Below are 23,677 nucleotides of genomic sequence, written 5' to 3' on the forward strand. Positions count from 1 at the left end.
TAAGTGTCTAATCAGCATTTGCAAAACTATTTCCTACCTGCTATTTGTGGTTTCAGCCAGCTTTAAACTGAAGCTTTATATATTCAGTTCAAAAAGAAGATATTTTTCTTTTTCATTGTTTCATTCTTTGCTTCTATTGGGCAAAAAGCCTTAGGAACTTGATCACTTTACGGTAGCAATCCTGTGTACCAGGCAGAAGACATTTCCTAAGCCACATCTTTGTGCAAATGCACCAGCCAAAAGTCCTGGGCAGGGAAGTCAAGTGCCGGCATCAGCCCACAAGCTCCTGGGGTATCAGGACTCCACCACCCAGCCCAGTCCTGCTTCTCCAAGGGGGTGGCCAACCACACTTACTTACTCCTTACTCCCTTCTACTGCTGTGCTCTCTCTACTTGGCCAGGTTGCTATCATGGTTGTGGGAGGGCAAAATGCATTGGTTATAGAGAGACCCAATCTTTCTCCATTCGAGGAGACCCAGCTTTGTAAGCAAAGCATCCTCAGAGATAGGATGCGAGATCACCTGGACAGGACAGGAGGAAGGGGCAAGGGAGGGCAAGAGAGCAGCAGAGCTGCAGTAGCCAAGTTCTAAAGCAGACCATCCCTCTTTCTCATTCCAATCTCCTTTCCTTCCCTCCCTCCCTCCCTCCCTCCCTCCCTCCCTCCCTCCCAGTATAATAAAGAAACAATTCTTTTTTTTAAAAAAACCCTTCAATTTGAAAGTACACTAAACAGAATATATATTTAACTCAATAACTATAATAAGTTTAATAGTTTCATATCATGGATCTGGCCAATACATGTTGTTAACAGAGTCTAATTTTTTCCATATATTTGAAAGTATTAATTTATGAACAGTGTAATTCAAAACCTTGAATTTTTAAACGTATTGTATCCAATGGGCCTTATCCACAGCAAGATGCTGTTTGTTAATTTAGTTCTTTGTTGCCTTCAAGAGATTGTGAATCCTTTTGAAGAATAACCACATTGTCACTATACAAAGAATTGTCAAATCCAGAAGAGACTTGTTGTGGTCTGTTTTTTCTTCTATAGAAAATATAGCCTGCGATTCCTGCACTGATGACTATGAGGATAATTGAGATAACTACCACCGCAGCTGTGCCATGTGTCAATAGAGGTGCCACTCCTTTCGTCACTAAAACACCAGAGAGAAGAAAAGGCACTGAATACAGTTATATTATGATAAAAATCTGACTTAAAAAAAAAGAATGAGAAAGAAGTCAAGAGATATTGCATCTTATCTTGTAGTGTAATAAAGGCAGAGTTAACAAGAATCAACTACCAATCCCAGGAATTTGTGAACTGTAACTCAGTAAAAGGAAATAACTGTAATGCATTGTTTTTTCCCCATTCATTACAGATCCCAAAGAAAATTGATATATGTTGCCTGTGGAAAATAAGGACTAAATTGACAGTCTTTTGATATAAATCTTGATGTTAGAAATGTGATTTCTTCCACAGCAAAACTAATTGCAAATTACTATGGCTATCATTTATTGCTAATTCTTTATTTGGGAACTGAAAATAATCATAATTAACTGAAAAATAATCATAAATATTCAGATACACTAACTGAAGAAGGAAGACTTTCAAGACTTGGCATAAATATCATCCAAGTAATCTCATCTATGGCAAGTGAAATTATGAATACAATTCTGGACTTTGACAGTGTGGGAAACAAAAATCTTTAGACATTTAATGAGATGTTATATTATATTTTGCTGGCTTATTTTTTATCTTTTTCCCATCTTCTCTCTCTTTCTCTTTCTATTTTGCAACAAAACATGTTAGAGAGCTGTCATTTTATTTTATTTTTTCTAATGTATAATGGTAATTGAATGATATACTATATCTCTAAAAATATAGTGGCTTATGATTGACAGGTATGATATTTGCGAAGCATCTGCCAAAATCTCAAAGTTGTCTAGAATAATATTATTTCTGATCCATTCTGAGAAGAAAAGAAAAGAAAATGGCAATAGGCAGCCACCTCAAGGATCTTCATGGCTTCCATTCTATTAATATAGGAAAATTACGTGAAACAAAATTTAACTATTGTTATTTACCAATTTAGTAGAGATAAAGTAAGTCTTCACCACAATGCTGAATTCATGCTGTTGTCATCTAAATCTTTTAATCTACAAAAATGTATTCATCTATATTTGAGCTACGTATTAGAATTTTCAGCTCACAACTTTGGAAAATATATTACTGAACTTCAAAAATAACATTCTTACTCCTTTTAAAATTAGTTTCTTACCTGATATTTTTGTAGCATTTACAGCTGATTCCTCAATAACTAGAAAATAATCAAATATATTTTCAGTATGTAACTACTGTATATGTATTACTTCATACCACTAAGATAACAATGGAGAAGGATTTGCAAGGCAAATTTAAAAAAAATAAATTCTCTGAATCAGTAGCATATTTTTATAGTGAACCTTTATGATTCTTGAAGAAAGAATTATACACAATAGGATAATGTCAGGGTTTTTTTCCTGAAATATTTGGGTTTCCATTAACAGTTGATATTGTTTGATATGAATCTGAGTTCATGGAATATTCAATAGCTTAATGAAACTTTCATGACTATTTGAAACATCTTTCAGATTAAAAATGAAGCTAATATTTTAGTCTATAGGTAGAATAGATAAAGAGAAATACAAAATGTCAGAATTACAGATACCAAGCAATCCAAAGACTCTTATTTTCAACATTTGCCTAAAATGTTATGAAATAAACTTTGGGTAGCATCATCCTTGGCTATTGGTAATCATTTTATTAATTCTTTGTCCTGTGAGTACAGGATTAATTTTATTAATGCTATAAAACAGATGACATAATAATTAAGGGGCAGCAAATGATGCAAAAGAAATTTGTTCATTAAACTTTTATCAATTGATCAAATTATAATTATCTATTTTAAAATATTGCATTCAATCACTGGTAGCAGAAATTAATATATGTTTCAATTGATTCTACTTTCATTCCTACTATTTTATTTCAGACATATTATTTCAAACAGAAATTAAATAAGGAGAAAAATGATAAGATGAAAGGGAAAGAGGGAGGGAGGGGGGAGGAAGGAAGGAAGAAAGGAAGAAAAGAAAGTGTGATATATTTTATAGTAGATAAATTATAACTAACAGTCTAGAAAAGTAAGAAAAGATATAAGAAAAAATAATAAGAACAAAAGGTAATAACAACAGATCAAGAAGAGATCTCTTAAAATACGTCAGTTAGAAAAACCTGCTCATGAAGAAATTAGAAACAAAGGAAAACTTTTCAAATATCCTTGGATATGTTTAAAAAGTGAGCAGATAATGATGTAGTAAGAATAATTCCAAGGAACGCCACTTAGGCAGACAAAGAGAAACTGCAGAATTTAGGGAAGTAATTTAATGCAGAGGTCCCCACCATTGGGCTATGGCCAACTACCGGGCCTTGAGCCATTCAGAACCAAGCCACAGAAGTGTTGGAGGAGCATGTACACCCAAATGCGCCTAAATGCATCCCTGCTTGTGTGAGCGAATGTCGGGCAGAAAGGGAGTTATGTGCACGCACACACTTGCCTTCCACTCATAAGGAACCAACTATTCTCTTTCCCTTCTGGCCAGTCTGCAAAACCAGAAAGGTTGGGGAACTCTGACTTAATGTCTATTTGGTATGCAAATAATGTTTTCAATATAATATCATGGTAATGATAATAATAAGGCTTACTTTTGTTTGTTTTACAAATATATGATCTTGATGTATAAGATCCACAGTGGCCTTCGAACCATAGTCCAGATTTACTATTCACAAAAATGCAACTGTTACTTAAGATTTCTCTTCTATCATTTTGTTCGTGATCATCCGGTTTATTCCAGTTGACAAAAGCAATGTTACTATTATCTTGCCATAGCCATTCTCCTAAAGTGAAAAATAAATATATAGCATAATGATTAAAAAGAAAAAGAACTGCCCTGTGAAGAAAAGATATATCCAATAGCTTCCCTCCGCCTAAAATTCCTGTAAACTCTAAAAAATTGGCCACCCATAGACACATGGACATAAACAACATCTACATACTGTGCAAAAGAGACAGTCGACAAGCCAAAAAGGTAACAACAACATGAAAACCCCTCCCACCAGCAATCAATGCCTAGATGAGCATAGCTTAACACCAAGATTAATAGCAAGATTAACACCATACCAATAGTCAGGAAGTAAATAATACCCCTAAAAGGGAACTGCCAAATAAGCTAATAGTTAACACCCCAACCCAAACCCCTCAAGACCAGCCCCACCAATGCCAATAGGACAAGCCATTAGAATATAAATTGAGAGCAAACTAGCACTGATTATGTTACCTATTTTGGGTAAAATGAAAGGTCTGCAAGAAAACAACCAACTTTTCTCGTTTCAACTCTGAACTACAGCCTCTGTCATATTATTTCTGTTTCTGAATGTTGTTCTTTCCAGAACTGGGCATTCTTTTTAGATATCTTCTCTTGGGTTTAATTAGTGATATCAGATCATTATTTCTTTGCTTTACAAAGGGTAAATGAATTTTATCAGGTAATCCTGCAGCAGTTGACTCAGGTTGCTGAATCTGAGTCCTGTAGTCCATTTACAATAATACAATAATACAATAATAATAATACAATAATACAATAGTAGAGTTGGAAGGGACCTTGGAGGTCTTCTAGTCCAACCCCCTGCCTAGGCAGGAAACCCTATACCGTTCCAGACAAATGGCTATCCAACATCTTCTTAAAGACTTCCAGTGTTGGGGCATTCACAACTCCTGGAGGCAAGCTGTTCCACTGATTAATTGTTCTAACCGTCAGGAAATTTCTCCTCAGTTCTAAGTTGCTTCTCTCCTTGATTAGTTTCCATCCATTGCTTCTTGTTCTACCCTCAGGTGCCTTGGAGAATAGCTTGACTCCCTCTTCTTTGTGGCAACCCCTGAGATATTGGAACACTGCTATCATGTCTCCCCTAGTCCTTCTTTCTCTTAAGCTAGACATACCTAGTTCCTGCAACCGTTCTTCATATGTTTTAGTCTCCAGTCCCCTAATCATCTTTGTTGCTCTTCTCTGCACTCTTTCTAGAGTCTCCACATCTTTTTTACATCGTGGCGACCAGAACTTTGTCATGAGATATCCAGGAACTTTACAATTAAATATGTAATGGTCCTTGTTTTTGTCCAGGGTGATGACTGATCTGGTATGGGTTTCTGTAAATCACATCTCTCCATATTGTTTATGGGAGAGACACTCATCTCTGATGAGATCTATCTATTATGATTGAACATCTGGCATACCTTTCATCTTCTCCAGAATAAACAAACCCCACAACTATGTCAAGGTAGTGTTTCATTGAGGGATGATGATAATGACGATTAGCTACATAGTTAAATATTAGTTAAATAATTACCTTGCTGATTTGTGTATAAGCCTATCCAAAATTCCCTACATCCAAGTATTTCCATTTCTTCCTTTAAAAAGTGTAATTCATCTGAGTCTTTGATTGAAGTTAAGGCACCACCTATGAAACATGAGATGATCAAATAAGCTTATCCTTTGAGCATAATGATACAGAAGTTAAACCTGACAATTTAAGCAAACGTTTTGCAAAAATAGTATTCTACACAATGTACAGAAAAACAAACTTCTGTTCTAAATCTTTCAAAATGTTTGAGAGGCCCCATCCCAAACAGAAAGAAAAAAGAAAAAGAAAATGATCAAGTCTTCCATAGTAGCTTATATTTCAAAATATTCTATATTTATAAGATGCTTTAAAAAGTGTTAGAATTATTGCTTTTCAGTATCATATATGTAGTCCTGGAAACCCTATACCGTTCCAGACAAATGGCTTCTTTAAAAAAAGACAGTCCTTCTTTAAAAAAAGACATTGAAATAAATTCATTCTTATATCATGTGCAATTTGGAGAGCACGTGTCATTATCTACAGAAAGAAAACAAAATTATGGCAAACAATAAAAGATAAATACCCAGGCACACTCTATGTTTTGATGACCAAAGTATTTCTCTTGATTCACTCCCTGAAGGTGAACAGTAGTTGTTTAAAGCCTCAGCACAGATGTGTCATAGAATCAAAAAATAAAAGTGCTGGAATGGACTTAGAAATCTCCAGGTCCAACCTCCTGCCCAAAGCAGAATCCTTATTCCATTCTGGACAAATAAATGTATAATCTTTTCTCTTCCAGCAATGGAGCACTTAAACTTTGGGAGGCAAGCTATTCTAATTATTAATTATTCTTGCTGCTATCCTTAACAAACTTACACTCATTGCTTCGGGTCCTAACTTTAGGTCCTTTGAAGAATAAGTCAACTCCCTCATCTCTGAGACTGCCCAACAAGTACTGGAAGACAGCTATCATGTCTTCCCTAATCTTTCTTTTTGTTGGACTAGAATAGACATACCCCTTAACTGTCCTCAAGGTTAATGTTAACATTTAAGGTTAAAGTTAAGGTTACATCAAGATCTTCCCGAGCTCAGCTGAGTATATGAGAACACACTCAGAAGATAATTCTACCAGGGCTGCTACTAAAATAAAGCTGCTGCCTCTTTGATTTCAGAACTGTCAAGTGCAAATGTTTTCTAGGCATGACATATTGAAGACCCTTAAGCAACCATACCAAGAGTCAATTGACTACATCTGCTATGTGGCTTCAAGGAATGTATCCCTACCTTAAATAAATTACTTTCTAGTACCATGCAATTCAAAGTAAGTTTCTGTGGGTGAAATACAGAGCTTTTCATCCCACCAGAGGATTTTGCTCAGGGAAACCTTCCTTTTATTAATTATTTTTAGTATATGTGAAAAATAGAAAGGTATTTATTTATCTTTGTATTATACCCATTCTATATGGTATCTTCCTACATTCTCAGTCTGTTCTTTCAAGAGCTTCATATGGAATATAATATGATAAAAATTGGGGTTGCTGGCTGAATTTTGACACAGATTTGTTATTCAAATCATTGTAAATATAGACACTAGCAAGATTTCCCTAAGTATGAAAAATTGCTGTTATTATTGTGTAGCTCAAAATGATACTAACCTAACTGAGTACACCTCAAGGCTGCTCGTGGCCAAGATTCTTCATAAATGTAAAATTTGTAGCAATGATCCCCAAAAGGAATCCAAGATTCACGTTTGTTTTTGGAAGTTTGGCATTTTCCTGCTGATTGTGGCCTCTCAGTTGGTACTATACCTGTTATCAAACAAATAGGTTTTCACTATGAATAAAATCCATACTTAGTAACTATCCACTAAGAAAAATATTAGCAATGTTAATTAAAAGTTGTAACATTAATAAATAAGCAATAATTACAATGAAATAATGCAGTAAAGTATAACATAAATTTGTCATTTTCTAATAAAAAAGTATTAGGTATATACTGTTTTTAAAAATTTAGCTTATCACTTTGTTCATACATGCCACTTTTTACTAATTTGTCACTAACTGAAATTAAAATATAAACTCTATTAAAATAGACATATTAATTTACTTACCATTATATTTCTCACAAACAGAGGAGTGTTTTTCACTGTAATTTCCTGTTTTCCAATAACCATCAATATCTAAGTAGACAAAGGCTTTGTTATGCCTTGGTTCTTCAGCAGCCCAGTTAGTGTATGCTAGCCTCCTGTCACTTACCCATTTGTACCCAGAATCAATCTAAAACCAAAATGCATAAGGGAATAATTACAGGAAGTGCAAGGAAAAGTATTATTCATTTAATTTCAGTTTAAACTAGCCCTAAAATGATAACTGTAACTGGGACAGGAATTTGACATTATTAAGCAAAGCACTCATTAGGTTAAAATCATGTGAAGTATTAGTACCACTTTATAAAGTCTTGATAAGATCACACTTGGAATATTGCACACAGTTTTGGTCACCGCAATATTTAAAAAAATGTTGAGTTCTAGAAAGAGTGCAGAGAAGAGTAACAAAGATGATTAGGGGACTGGAGGCTAAAACATATGAAGAAGGTTTTCAGGAATTGAGTATGTCTTGTCCAGTGAAAAAAAGGACTAGCAGTAATATGATAGTAGTGTTCCAATATTTGAGCGCCTGCTGCAAAAAAGAGGGGGAATCAAGCTATTTGCCAAAGCACCTGAAAGAAGGACAAGAAATAATATATGGAAACTAATCAAGGAGAGAAGCAATCTAGAAATAAGGAAATATTTTCTGACAGTTGGAATAATTAATCAGTGGAACTTTCCTCCAGAAGTTTTGGATGTTCCATTGCTGAAAGTTTTTAAGAAGAGCTGGACAGCCATTTATCTGAAATGGTACAGAGTCTCCTGTTAGAAGAAGGTTGGACAAGAAGATCCGTATCCATGTGAAGACATCACTTAGCAGCAGCCTAATCCTAGTTGTGATCATTAGCGAGATTGCATCATTGTTAGGTAGCAACCTCATATTTTTCCTACACTGGCACACACACCTCTGCTTCTACTCCTCACACATACTCTCCCCACCACCACATTCTGCCATTTTGACTACCCTGCACTCAACCATTGTGCCATTACCTACCCCTGCCCAGATCAGCTTCACAGAAGGCCAGCACCTGCCCCAGCCAGATGGACTTTGTCAGCAGCAGAATGAAGGAAAGGAAAGGTCAGCTGGGATAATGAAGAGTGGCAGAGGTAGATGTGGGCAGGGATGCAGTCCAGGGACAAAAGGGCAGGGAGCGATACATAGGCAGGGAGAAGATGAAGCACTTTCTGTCATCAGAAAAGAGGTCAGGCTGCCAAGAACATGAATTTTGATTATGTGACCATGGGGATATTGCAATGGACATAACTTTGAGGACCAGCCATAACTACCATTGAGCACTATCATAACTTCAAATGGTCACTGAGTGAATGGTTGTTAAGTGAAAACTATCTGTACCCCTTTTTCATTGCCAACTGGACTTCATGTGCTCTTCCTTAACTGTGAGAAAAAGCCATCCAGAACTGCCTAAAATAGAAGTCATATAAATATTTTACAGAAATAAATCAATTATGTGAAAGTATTTAGTCTTCAGGATCCATTTAGAAAACTGTCACATATATGTTGGAGTCTCATTTAGTGACCATGGACACTTACAGCACAGATGAAAAAGGAACTTCATTAGTCAGCTGTACATTTCTACCCCGAACCACCCCAACGATGCCGTCGAAGTGATGTCCCGGTGTCTAGAAGCCGTGCGGATCTGGATGGGAGGTAACAGACTCAGGCTCAACCCATCCAAGATGGAGTGGCTGTGGCTACCAGCACCCCAGTTCAACCAGCTATGTCCATCACTGGCCATTGGGGGCGAACAGCTGGCCCCCATGGATCGGGTTCGCAATTTGGGCGTCCTCCTAGATGCCCGGCTATCAATGGACAACCATGTGACAGCCGTGGCAAGGGGGGCGTTTCACCAGGTTCGCCTGGTGCGCCAATTGCGTCCTCTATTGGACCGGGATGCCCTCCACACAGTCACCCATGCACTTGTGACGTCTCAGTTGGACTACTGTAATGCTCTCTACATGGGGCTCCCCCTGAGATGCACTCAAAGGCTGCAGCTAGTTCAGAATGCGGCCGCGCGGGTTGTTGCGGGAGTCTCGAGGTACTCCCATGTAACACCTCTCCTGCGTGGGCTACACTGGCTACCTGTGGCTTTCGGGTGCATTTCAAGGTACTGGTTATCATCTTTAAAGCGCTCCATGGCACAGGACCAAGGTACTTGCGGGATCGTATCCTGCCCCATACATCCCTGCGACCGATCCGCTCTCACAGGGAGGGGCTCCTCCGGGTGCTGTCCACGAGGCAGTGCCAGCGGGCGACGCCCAGGAGTAGGGCCTTCTCTGTGATGGGCTAGCATTCTGAACTAGCTGCAGCCTTCGATTGCATCTCAGGGGGAGCCCCATGTAGAGAGCATTACAGTAGTCCAGCCAAGACGTCACAAGTGCATGGGTGACTGTGTGGAGGGCATCCCGGTCCAATAGGAGACGCAATTGGCGCACCAGGCGAACCTGGTGAAACGCCCCCCTTGCCACGGCCGTCACATGGTCATCCATTGACAGCCGGGCATCTAGGAGGACGCCCAAATTGCGAACCCAATCCATGGGGGCCATCTGTTCACCCCCAATGGCCAGTGATGGACATAGCTGGTTGAACCGGGGTGCTGGTAGCCACAGCCACTCCATCTTGGATGGGTTGAGCCTGAGTCTGTTACCTCCCATCCAGATCCGCACGGCTTCTAGACACCGGGACATTACTTCAACGGCATCATTGGGGTGGTTCGGGGTAGAAATGTACAGCTGGCTGTCGTCAGTGTACAGATGGTAATCTACCCCGAATCCACGGATGATCTCGCCCAGTGGCTTCATATATATGTTGAATAGGAGAGGTGAGAGGACCGACCCTTGTGGCACCCCACAAGTGAGCGGCCCCGAGGTCAACCTCTGCCCCCCTGTCAATACAAATTGCGCTCGGCCAGAGAGGTAGGAGGAGAACCACTGCAAAACGGTGCCCCTCACCCCCAGCCCCTCCAGACGATGTAATAGGATACCATGGTCGATGGTATCAAAAGCCGCCGAGAGGTCTAATAGGACCAGGATGGAGGAACAGCCCCCATCTCTGGCCCTCCAGAGATCATCCACCAACGCGACCAAAGCCGTCTCCGTGCTGTGGCCGGGCCGGAAACCGGACTGGCACGGGTCTAGATAATCCATTTCTTCCAGGTGGCGTGGGAACTGTTGTGCCACCACACTCTCTACAACCTTCGCCAAAAAGCAAAGGTTGGAGACGGGACGATAATTAGACAATATAGCTGGGTCCAGGGAAGGCTCCTTGAGTAGGGGCCTCACCACCGCCTCTTTTAAGACGGCCGGCAAGAACCCCTCTCTAAGAGAAGCGTTGACTAGTTCCTGGAGCCAGCCTCGTGTAACCTCCCAGGATGCTAGTATAAGCCAGGAGGGACACGGGTTCAGTAAACATGTGGTGGCTCGCAGTCGCCCACGCAACCTGTCCATATCATCGGAAGTAACAGAGTCAAACTCCTCCCAGCCTAATCCCTCAAGACCCACCTCTGACGTCTCTTCTGGACCACTAAAGGGGACCCACTCGCTGCGAATCTGAGCGATTTTGTTCTGCAGATATTCCCCAAACTCCTCTGCTCTACCCTGTAAAGGGGCTTCCCGCGGCCTCTGAAAAAGGAGGGAGCGGGTCACCCTAAACAGGGCGGCAGGGTGGTTATCTGCGGACGCAATAAGAATGGCACAATACTGACGTTTGGCCACTCTCAATGCCACAAGGTAACTCCGTAAATGGGCTCTCACCTGTGATCGGTCAGATTCGGAGCGTGACGATCTCCATCTGCTCTCTAGGCATCTCTTGTGGCGCTTCATCACCCTCAGCTCCTCGGTGAACCAAGGGGCCTGGGTGGATCGCTGCCGCGAGAGAGGCCGCAAAGGCGCAACCCGGTCCAAGGCCCCAGCGGCCGCACTATTCCATGCAGCCACTAGGTCCTCCATCCAGGCGCGGGTCAGGGCTACAGGACATGGCCCAAGCTCTGTCTGGAACCTATCAGGCTCCATCAGGCACCTGGGGTGGAACCATCTAGGACATTCCGGTTCCGCCTCCCCGCGATGGGGGGTATCGGATGGAAAGTCAAGCCGGAGAAGTGAGTGATCTGACCATGACAAGGGTGCAACGACTAAATCTCCTACTCCCAGATGACTCCTCCACTGGCCAGAGATAAAAATAAGGTCCAGTGTGTGACTTCCCTCGTGAGTGGGGCCCTGAACTACTTGGGTCAGGTCCATGGCTGTCATGGAAGCCATGAACTCCCGAGCTACCTTGGATGTTTCCCCTACTGATGGCAAGTTAAAGTCCCCCATGACCAAAAGTCTGGGGGTCTCAACCGCCATCTTGGAGATCACCTCGAGGAGCTCGGGCAGGGCCGCTGATGCATAGCGAGGAGCCAAGTATACAATCAGCAAGCCCAAATGCCTCCCTGGGCCCCACTTCACACACAGGGACTCACACCTGGTTATCTGTGGCACAGTGGACTCTCTCGGCTCAAGACCTTCCCTTATAATGACCGCTACCCCACCACCCCTGCCCTGGGCCCGTGACTGATGGAATGCGCGGTAGCCTGGCGGGCACATTTCCACGAGGGGGAGACCTCCCTCTTGACCCAGCCAGGTCTCCGTTATCCCCGCCAGGTCCGGCTCCCCCTCTAAGACCAAGTCATGAATGAGGGGGGCTTTATTAGCGGCGGACCTGGCATTGCATAGATTGTATAGATTCTGTTCTTACCTCTTTGCTGCTTAGTCCAATCCATACAGGCTCCTTATATTTGAGCACTTGCAGCCATATGAATGATTCTGCATAGGGGTCTACAATGGTGGCAAGTTTTGCATTTTCAGATTCACATTTCTTCTTTGCTTCTTCCCAGGTCATCTTGGGACTAACCATAGAATAGCTGCTATTTCCATAACCGATATAGTGAGATGCTGGAACTGTTGGTTCAGAGTAAGGTTCAGGACCTATTTTTTTTAAAAAAAAATCAGTCAAGATCACATACAGTTCTGCTATTTTTTAAAAAATTCTGAAAACCCTTAATATTTAATTTCTATCTTTTCTTAAAATATCCTCTCAGTTCCATATCATGAGAATGTTCATTACTAAAAAACCAAGATCACATTAAACAAATTGGTACAGTGAATCACTTTAAAGAGGCCTTGAGTTATAATATAAATCTTTAGTTATATATATCTTAGTATATCTTTAGTTATCCCAAATATGTGAACTTATAAACATAGGGCATCTGTTGAATACCTTTGGCCAATTAACTGATTCAACGATACTAAAAGCCTTTATATTGGGCTTCAGATAGTTGGCATCATGATTGTATTTGTTAGTTCACTTTATTTAAATACTTCCAGAAATTGATGGTACTGTGATTTAAATTTACAATTTCTATACATTCCTTCACAATGTATTTTCTTAGTTATCAATATCTGACTTGTTGCAATCTTATTTGGCTCAAACATGTTTATTCACCCAGGTTTTTCTTTTTATATATTCAATTTTTATTAAAACTTTTTAAATAGATGATAAAATCTAACGCAAACTAACATAATGTAGAGAAGAAAAAAATAGAAGTAATCAAGCAAAAGTAAAAATTCAAGAAAAGAAAAGAAAAGTTGAAGAAAAATAGGAAAGAAAGAAAGATTCCAATGTTCTTCATAGCAGCTATAACGAGATATATCGATGTAGTTATATGCTTAACCTCTCCAACTATCCTAAGTTGCATCATATTGATCTTCTTCCTAGAATCTGTTTAATTAGATTCTAATTGATTCTAATTGATCATGTATGATCAGAATCATAGCTCACAAAGTCACTTTTTTCAAATTCTGATAATGACCTGTAGAAGATAATCTAAATCAGAGTTCCCCAATGTTTGCAGACTGGTGAGGGGATGGTTCGTGCAAGCATCACCAAGCATGCAAGCATGAGCTCCATTTGTGTGACCACTATGCATGCACGCCTGCTGCTCATACAAATGGAGCACGCATGCCCTCATTCACCTGCTGCTCACACAAGTGAGATTGCGAACACATGAGCACACGCTCACCACCATTTCCATGGCCCAGTTGCAAACCCCACACAGCCAACTAGTGAGCCACGGACTACAGGTTGGAAACCCCTGATATAAATTACATGTCCTTATTCTCTGAAATATTTCCCAAGATTTCTACAAACTTACCAGTATTTTTTTGGCAGATGTAGGACATATTAGAAGAACAGTATCCAACTCTCCAATATCCTGCAAGCCTTTCAGGTTTTGTCATCATAAAAACGCAGTTACCCTATAATGTATTTGCATAGTAAGAAAGCCAAATACAGTCACTGGTATCATGATTGGAACAGTTTTTTTTCTCGAACCCTCCTTAATAATATCAAAAGAAAATAAATGTGTTTTTCTGTTTCTGGTAACTATAGAAGATGATTGCCATGTCAGTATCTGTCATGTGTCATGATGTCCTATGGAGTCTAGCACAGAAGCATCCTGAAGCACATACCACAGAAGCCTATTGAATCTCCATCATTGGATGAAATCTTTTCTTCAAAGGAAGATGCTGCCACTGATTATGGTATAGAATGGAGGGGATAGAAGGAAGTCAGTGGTCTCTAACAATAGCTTCAATGAATCTTTATAGCCTGGGTACTTCAGGAATGTTAATGGCTAACATGCTAAGATTGTTCAGAATATGTGCTGTCTCAGGCAAAGGAACCATTTAGACAGCCATCTCTTCCCCAAAGTCCCATTCAGAGCCACTATGTTTCTTTGGCAAATCCTTCAAGAGAGGTATACGCACAAACACAATCATGGAGACAAACTGGAGAAGCCTTCAAAGATGCCACACTGGACCTCTTAGGCACCAAGGTAGAAATGGAGTTTTTTGCTCGTGTCACCAAGCTTTGCCCTTTGGGATAGTGTGCTCAGCTCATTGCATACATCAAAGCTAAGCAGCCATGAGAATCAAATCACTTATGTGAATTTGAAGGCATACGCACAAACACAATCATGGAGACAAACTGGAGAAGCCTTCAAAGATGCCACACTGAACCTGCTAGGCACCAAGATGTTGGCAATAGTAAAATTCTCCAAAATATAATATTCATGGGATATTTTTCATTCATAAAAAGAGCAACACAAGTAATAACTGATTTTTTTTCCAGTATTATATCACCCTCTGTTGATGAGGAGAAAGTACAGCAGTCTTTTCTTATTTAATAGACCGAAAAATCTGAAATATCACCCATTTTATTCATTTATGCATTCATTCATTAAATTTATATGGCCAGCCATTATCACAAAAAAGGGACTTCTTTCCATATAAATTTTGTATCATTGTAGGAATTCAACATCAAGGAGATTAACAACACATTTGTGGGGAAATAGAACAGGAAAAATCCCAACAAATTGGACTTACATGGTATGAACGAGGTGACCCTTTAGCCCAATTTGTAAAATAGACTCCACTCCCATCAGTCCACAGGAAACGTCCCCTCCAATTCTTGTCAGTCAATCCAGTCCAAATAGTACCACTAACACTTTGTAATTGCACTGTGAGAAAAGCTGAGGGGAGAGGAATACAGATATATTTTACAATAAAGTATTGTCAGGCTCGTGACCAATTACATGTTGTTCCAACTTTTGATTATATTAGATTTTAAAGACTACCTCAGTATACCAGACCAAACTCTGCTCACATACAATATTTATGACAGCCTTTTCTATGTTCCCATCTTAAGAACATTCCTGGTGATCATCTATAAAGCCTTTCATGGCATAGTGCTCCTATATCCAATTGTTTCTGCCTGCCAGGTATATTCTGACAAGAGGATTCGTTGCTTTAGTATACTAGAAGGTACCAAAACCACAGAACAGAATAAAAAGAGGAGGGCAGAAGAATACATGCACAATTTAAATTGCTGCCATAAATTGAGTTATCCAGATTGTAGCTTCCATGTCGTGTTTCTGACATTTTAGTAGCCAAAAACCAAGCAATTTTCCTCTCTGTTTGAGGCACCAAAATAATCCAGACAATGTAAGGTTTTCTGCTGCAGCAGGGGGTTGGACTAGATGACTTCTGAGTAGCCTTCTATTCCTAAATTGCTGTGCTGTGCTGTGCTGTGCTGTGCTGTGCTGTGCTTTCTTTCTTTCTTTCTTTCTTTCTTTCTTTCTTTCTTTCTTTCTTTCTTTCTTTCTTTCTTTCTTTCTTTCTTTCTTTCTTTTTCTCCCTTCCCTCTGTGGGAAGCAAATCCCCCCCACCCCGAAATAACTGCTGAATGTCACTTTGCAAACCTCCTTCCGAGCAGCTTTTCAATTTAAAGCAGGACTCAAAAGTTTGCAGCTTTAAGACTTGTGGATTTCAACTCTCAGAATTCCACAGCCAGGCACGCTCAGTTCCAATTTAAAGCAACAGCATTTGTTTTTCTCCTTTGCTGAATCTCCTGGCTGAAAAGTGAGTCTCCTTCTTTTTTTTCCTTTTTTTTCTTTCTTTTTCTTTCTTTTTCTTTCTTTTTCTTTCTCCCTTCCCTCCCTCCCTCCCTTTCTCGTTCTCTCTCTCTTACTTTTTAAAGGTCCCCCCCCCCTTGCTTGAACCGGCAGGGGAAAAAAATGAAGCTTTTGACGGGAGCATGGCCAAGGTTCGGGGGCATGGCCAAGCCACTATTACCACTGGTCCTATCTGGTATACCATATTTTCACTCCCTGTTGTGGTGTACCAGACCGGGCAGAACCCACCTCTGGTCTGAAGGGGTCTGGCCTGAGTGTTGGCAGTAGCTCTGGCAAGCTTCTGCTCCAGAGCATGTGGGGGAGGGGGGCTGAAATACAGAGGGCAAACTTCTTCGATCCCACAGGATGACAACATTTAATAAAAGGGACCAAGAGTGAATGTACTTGGCAAGCAGAAACCATTGGATCCTGGCAATTCCACAGACAGCCAAGCCCCATGCCATGATAGGCTTTATAGATCACCAATCACTTAAACCACACCTGGCAGCTGACTGGTAATCTACCTAAAAATGTCTTTGATCAAGTGGGGCCAAATAGCTAAACAGTTCTAACTGCTTAGTCATATCAGTATTGAACTGAAAACAAAATCTGCTTTGAAACAATCCAGTTACACATTTGTAACTGCTTTAAATTGATACTTAACTCATATATTATTGCCGATGCACACTTTTTATATTATTGCGAAATTACTTTGGGTTTTTATTGCCTTTATATTTTCAGCATGGCAACCTTTGAATTAGGAATGGAGTAAGAATGGGCAGGGGACCATAGAGAAGGAGCATATTCTAAGAATTGTGACAACATTTTCATATCAACATTTGAAAAGCATCTAGAAGTTCCAGTTGGTTCAGAATGCAGCAACTCACATTGTTTTTGGGATGCCTTAGTGTGCACATGTGTTACCTATCCTGTGGGAACTTCATTGGTTGCTGATTTGCTTCTGGGTGCAATTCAACCTTCTGGTTATCACCCTTAAAGCTCTTCATTGCTTGGAACCAGGTTATCTGAGAGACTGTCTCTTGCCAATCACATCCATCCAATCCACTAGAGCGGGAGGCAAGGAATGTTGCAGATCCCAACCCATAAGGAGATACATCTGATGAGACCCAGAAGAAGGGCCTTCTACGTGGTGGCTCCTTCCCTCTGGAACATCATCTCTCCTAGAACTCTTTCTTAAGGTCCTGAATATGTGATTTTGCTGGAAAACCCAGAGTGGAATGGAGCTCGTTAGATGGCTGATTTGAGTGTGTGTTGTCACTGAGGGTGGGTGGGTGGGGTTTTTATTTTATTTTATTATTACTTTATTATTTTCATTTTTTTCTACATTGTGTTTTTATTGTCTATAAACTACTTAGAGTAACTGAGAGCAAATAGGCAACTACATAAATTTAAATAAGAAAGTAAACAGGTAAGTAAGTAAATAAGCAAGTAAACAATAAACAAACAAACAAATATATTTTGCCTTTTTCCAAGTGGCAAAAGATTATATATACTGGAGGTTAGGAAAGAAGATTGGGCATAGAAATTCTTATCATTAAAGTAAGAGATGGATTTTAAAAGAAATATTAATAGTCAATATGGTTTAGAGAAGTGATTGTACCTTGAACAGCTTTGCTTGGTATACTAGCCAGGTTTCCTCCTAGGTTTCTGCAGTGATCACGTGCATCACTCCAGTTTTTCTTCTCCTCTTCTACAAAGCCAAATATTTGGAAGCACTAGAAAGATAAGAAGGGATTAAATAATCCCTTGGTTAATTGATTAATCAATAAATAAATAAATAAATCAAGGGAGAATTAATTAAACAAAAGAATAGAAACAACCAACATATAATCATCAATCATGACATAATATCATAACTTTTTAGTTATGTAGAACTTATTAAGTAATTATCTATTAATAAAATTAAACTGTCCACTTTCTTTTGGAAAGAATATAAGCAATAATAAAAGTTATCATCTTTGTCTTGGTTATATGCATCCTTATCTATTCTTTGTGATGTAATAGACTTCTTAATATTTTTATATTAATTATAGTTAGACAGCCAAGTTTGTACTTGCCATCTTAGTTCTTATTATACCCAGGAGAGAGGGACTAATAAAAAAAAGAAAGTGCCCAAGTCTTTCAAAATCTTGGTGGCTGCTTCGGAGATACCATTCAAGGAAGCAAGACTTTTCAAATGACCTTGCTTATGGATATGTACCCCAACACTGTAAGTTACAGTGAGACCTTGACATATAATCTGTTGCTTAGTCACTGTTCAAAGTTATGAGAGATCCACAAAAAGGTAATCATGACTTAATGTTTCGATAGCTGTCTCCCTCCCATAGTCATGTGATCACATTTTGGGCATTTGGCAATGAGCTCACACTTATAGACATTTACAGTGTTCCACAGTCACAAGGCCAAAATGTATTACTTTTTTTTTTTTTTTTGCTGAAAACTGAATGTTGCTGGATGTTTATTTCTGTTTTCCATGAAAAAATTACCCATTGCAGACAGTGGGTTCATTTAATGACAATGGCATTTGCTTAATGGTAGCTGCATTCACTTTACAACTGTCACATTTACTAAACAATTGCTGCATTTAAAAAGTTGTAAAAGGAAGTTGGTCACATGATAACCTGCTTAATGTTCAGCATGACTCATGACAGTAGTTCGTTGTTCAATTATAATTGTAGGATGAGGACTACGGATAATAACTTAATATATTACTATTATTATTGTTATTGTTGTTGTTGTTATTATATTATATTATATTAAGTAATATAATAAATATTAATAAAGGGAAAACATTTAAAATTCCATTTACATCTATGGAAAAAAAGTAAAAATGGCATTTACATCAAATGTTAAATCTATTTCTAAGAAACAAGGCTATTTTTGTACTGGTGATATTCATATTTTTCACTTTTCCTGTTAAGGATATTTCTGTTTTGTGGCTAGTAGTGGGTTTCAAAGTTTTTTAGAACCTCCTCTGTAGGTGTGACCTACTTTGTCGGGGTGTGACCTGCTTGCCAGCCATGTGACTGGGTGGGAGTGGTTTGCCAGTCATGTGACTGAGTGTGAGTGGCTTGGCAGTCATGTGACTGGGTGGGCGTGGCCAACTTGTAAAATGTGGTGAAACTCACTTAACAATGCTCTTGCTTAGCAACCAAAATATTGGCTCAGAAACTTGGCATTTGAAGCACGCAAGTCTTAAAGCTGTCAAGTTACAAGACCCTTGCACCCCTAACCTTTTAGAAAAAAATACCCCAGGGGTGTACAAACTTGACAGCTTTAAGACTTGTGGACTTCAGCTCCCAGAATTTCTCCTCCAGTCATGTTGGCTCAGGAACTCTGGCATTGAAGTATGCAAGTCTTAAAGCTGTCAAGTTACAAGACCCTTGCACCCCTAACCCTTTAGGAAAAAACCCCAAGGGATGTTCAAACTTGACAGCTTTAAGACTTTAAGGTTTAGATAGGATTCTTAGAGGCAGGCAGGGTGATTGGTGAGCCAGCCAATCAGTGAGCGGTGGCCGGGGCAAGCGTGGTGCGGAAGGGGGAGGAGGGAGCTGGAACTGGTTCTAAACAGCACAGTAGATTTGTGGTACCTCTTCTAGAGAAGAGGTTAGAACTGGCAGGAACCCACCCCTGTTTGTGGCATAATTACTCTGTTCAAATATTGTACCTAATACAATAGATGTAATATAGGACATGACGCTATCTTTCCCTGAATTACTTGTGTTCACTGAGCAGTCTAAAAAGACCACTGGCTACCTGTGACAAAATTCATGTATTTTGCATGCATACAGGTAGTCCTCGACTTGCAACAGTTCATTTAAAGTCTGTTCAAAGTTATAACAGTACTGAAAAATGACAATTTTTCATGCTTATGACCATTGCAGCATTCCCATAGTAACAAAATTTATATTTGGATGCTTGGCAACCGACTCATATTTATGATGATTCAAGTGTCCCAGGGCCAATGATCTCCTTTTGTGACCTTTTGACAAGTAAATACAATGGGGAAACCAGATTCACTTAACAATTGTGTTACTAATTTAAGAACTGCAGTGATTCGCTTAACAAATGTGGCAAGAGAAGTTGTAAAATGGGGCAAAACTCACTTTAGCAAATTTTTCACTTAGCAACATAAATTTCGGTCACAATTTTGGTCGTAAGTTGAGGACCACCTGTATTGTCTCTAGGATATTTGTATAAGGATCATTTCTCAATATATTTACAATTGCTATATCAGTTACCTTGTCATTAAACCAAAGCCAACCTTCACTGCACCCTTTTGGAGTTGCAGGTAATGTGGGCGCTGGAGTTGAACGGACAGAGCTATTGTGTCTCTCGCAGATGAAGCTTTTCTCAGCACCACAGTTTATATCATTCCATTCACCTAGTCAAAGAAATTACATTGTCACCTCGGAAGATTAAATTATTCTTAAATAGCAACAGCTCATAGACTGTATATGTTGTAATGGAAATAATGAGGATGAGAACAATAATGGGAAGTGCAACTGTACATACTGGAATGCTACAGTATTTGTGAAACAATGGAAGCAGTTCTCCCTTATTGATCACTCATTCAACAACTATTTAAAATTGCAATGGCATTAAAAAAGATTTAGGACTAGTCCTCAAAGTGGCAGCCATTACCACATCTCTATGGTCACATGATTATGATGCAGGATCATGGCAGTTGACATATGTTTAAGACTGTTTCAGTTACCCATGGTCACTTGATTGTCATTTATGACCTTCACAACCAGCGATCAACAGGCAAAATCAATGGAAAAAGATGGCAGAAACCTGCAAGTCACGCACATGACATCATGCTTAATGACTGCAGGTAATTTCACGGACAAGTGCAGCTGGACCTATGATGGTAAATCAGGTGCAGTCATGAGTGTTTCATCTTATGATTGTATGATTTAGTGATGGAGTTGTCAGTTCCAGGTGTGGTGAGTAAGTGAGGATTACTTGTTTCTTATTTTTGTAGTCTGTATGTTAATAATTCCAAAAATATGGTTCTATAGAAGATAGGTGATTGTCTATCTCTTTTGGAATACAATTGCCTTAATCTCTGACTATTAACAAGACTATTTGGGGTTTATGAGAATTGCAAATTAGAAATTGGTTTTCCCTGGGCTAGTATAATACATTAACTAAGTAAAGTAAGATTGGATTTATGGATAAAACTTTAAATTCTTGGTTTGAGAATATGCTACAATATTATTAAGTATTTTGTTAATGTACTTATATCATAAATGTAAAACATACTAATTAGAGTTATAAAATAATGGTTTTCCAATAATAGGTTCTATGATAATGTGTGCCAGTTAATCCAAATTAAACAATACTGTGCCTTATCCTGAACTTATGCATACAGAGAACTGTTAAAAACATGAAGTTTTTATTACTTGCCTGAATCATAATACATAACTACACAGTTTTCATCATCATTTGCAAAGTTGGGTTCACCGGGGGACCAGGCGTCATATGTCACTGGAGTTCCATCCATCCATCTGAAGAAAAATATTTGACAGTCACCTATGATGCATGAATTTATTAAACTTACTTTTTTTGTATTACTTTTTTTTGTATTTTTTCTTTTGCCAAAGAGATAGCAGGATGAGGAGTGGGGGGGATGATGTAGCTGTTGAAATATCATCTGTAAAATATTGGCCTGAAGCTGTTTCTAACCATTCTAAGTTTTGGAAAAGTCTGTCTCAATCCTGAAACTTCAAAATCCAAGCAAAACCATTTCCAAATCACAACATTTATAAAATGGTTTGTACAATGGATAAAACATTCCTGTTGAGGTCCAAATAGTGCTCTGAACGCACAACAACAAAAGCTGAAGAAGTAGGGGTTGCGAGGCTAGGAAAATTAGAATTGCAAATGGTTTATACACTTCCATTATTTAATACAATGGTATAAACCATTATAATGGTGTAAACCATTATTTAATGTCTACATTATTTAAGACAAAATAATCCCACCAAGTCGACATTGCAAAACAAAAGTAACTGAAATAATGCAAGCAATCCATGATATTTCTTGAGTTTGGCTGATCACATGACTAAAGGATGCTACAACGAGTCATACACTGCTTGCCTGCTGCTTTCCAAATTTTACTCATGCAATCATGGCCAGAACTTTGAGGACCAGTTGAGAGTCCCTTCACTCAGTGCCACTATAATTTTAAACAATCATTGAATGAAGGGTCGAAATTATAAAAGCATACTAGATTGTCAATTATCTAGATTCTGGGACTCTAATACAAGTAGGCCTTAACTTACAACAATCCATTTAGTGGCAATTCAAAGTTATAGCAGCACTGTTAAAAGTTATTTATGACCATTTTTCACACTTATGACCACTGCACCATCCCTATGATTACATGGTCAGAATTCAGATGCTTGATAACTGACTCATATTTAGGACAGTTGAAGTCTCCTGGTGTCAGGTGAGATCACCTTTTGTAACTTTCTGATGAGTAAAGTCAACAGAGAAGTCATATTCACTTAATAATCATGTTACTAACTTAACAACAGCAGTGATTTATTAACAACTGAGTAAAGGTAAGTGGTAAAATGAGGCAAAATTCACTTAACAACTGTCTCGTTTAGCAACATAAATTTTGGGTTCAATTGTGATTGTAACCTAATAATGTTCAAAAGGTTGAAATATCACATGGCAACATTCACTGTTGCATAGAGTTAAATGTCTGTGCTTGGGTTTTTATTATCAAATTTCTAATGGTATCTTGGGGGCTTGAAAAAGATTCGCAGCATGCCTACTTTTACATTCCTTGGTGAACCACTTCCTCTCTGGTTCAAAGATGGTTATTAGTAAAAACTGAAGAAGCACTTATCTTAAGAAATGGAGTGATAAATTGTGTTCCAAAATGAAAGCAATGCAATGAAAGCTGAATTTTAATATATATATATATATATATATATATATATATATATATATATATATATATATATATATATATATATATATATATATATATATATATATATATATATATATATATATATATATATATATATATATATATATATATATAGTTTTCCCTTTCATTGAATCTTGTTTTTAAAAAAAGGCCTGTCAAAATCTTGACAAGGGTTTTGACAAGACCTTAATAAGATCTTTATTTATGCTTATTCAAGTTTATTATTAAAAATAATTTTAAAACAGAATTACATTGCACACTGCTGCATTTTGTTAATGTTTTATGTACGTTGTTTACTTACCCGAACTTTTTGTCAAGGCCCAAAGTTAAACCAATGTAAGGACTATAATAATTTTTATAATGGAAGATCTAATACATAAAAGAAAGAATAGGAAATAAAAATAATTATTTACTGCTTTAATATAAAGTAATGGCGATTTGCAAATCATCTTGAATGGAAGGAACTAAATATAAAATAAATGACACAATTTTGAAATAGGTTCTGCTTTTTAATATTATAGTACTTTTGAAAATTCATTTGAGTAAAACGGTACCATCTAAATTATTGGTTTTTTTAAAAAATAATTTGTTTCTAACTAAGTTGACTGCATTAAA

The 23,677-nt window shown here is 38.5% G+C and overlaps 1 protein-coding gene across 1 annotated transcript in view; it reads right to left on the reverse strand.

Moving 5' to 3' along the window:
- Positions 1-819: 819 nt before the first annotated feature.
- Positions 820-23,677, reverse strand: part of LOC309401937 (macrophage mannose receptor 1-like) — a 55,150-nt gene continuing 32,292 nt past the window's right edge. The window contains exons 18-30 of the mRNA XM_081971316.1: positions 23,364-23,431; positions 21,523-21,623; positions 20,352-20,494; positions 17,711-17,825; positions 15,023-15,168; positions 13,792-13,894; positions 12,336-12,565; positions 7,547-7,712; positions 7,092-7,244; positions 5,443-5,553; positions 3,742-3,933; positions 2,279-2,317; positions 820-1,153 (exon numbers count right to left, since the gene is read on the reverse strand). Coding sequence (XP_081827442.1) covers positions 927-1,153; positions 2,279-2,317; positions 3,742-3,933; positions 5,443-5,553; positions 7,092-7,244; positions 7,547-7,712; positions 12,336-12,565; positions 13,792-13,894; positions 15,023-15,168; positions 17,711-17,825; positions 20,352-20,494; positions 21,523-21,623; positions 23,364-23,431 — 1,794 coding nt within the window. The 3' untranslated portion in view covers positions 820-926. The remainder of the gene's footprint in view (positions 1,154-2,278; positions 2,318-3,741; positions 3,934-5,442; positions 5,554-7,091; positions 7,245-7,546; positions 7,713-12,335; positions 12,566-13,791; positions 13,895-15,022; positions 15,169-17,710; positions 17,826-20,351; positions 20,495-21,522; positions 21,624-23,363; positions 23,432-23,677) is intronic.

Source organism: Natrix helvetica (genome assembly GCF_964273705.1).
Source record: "Natrix helvetica genome assembly, chromosome: Z".
NCBI lineage: Eukaryota > Metazoa > Chordata > Lepidosauria > Squamata > Natricidae > Natrix > Natrix helvetica.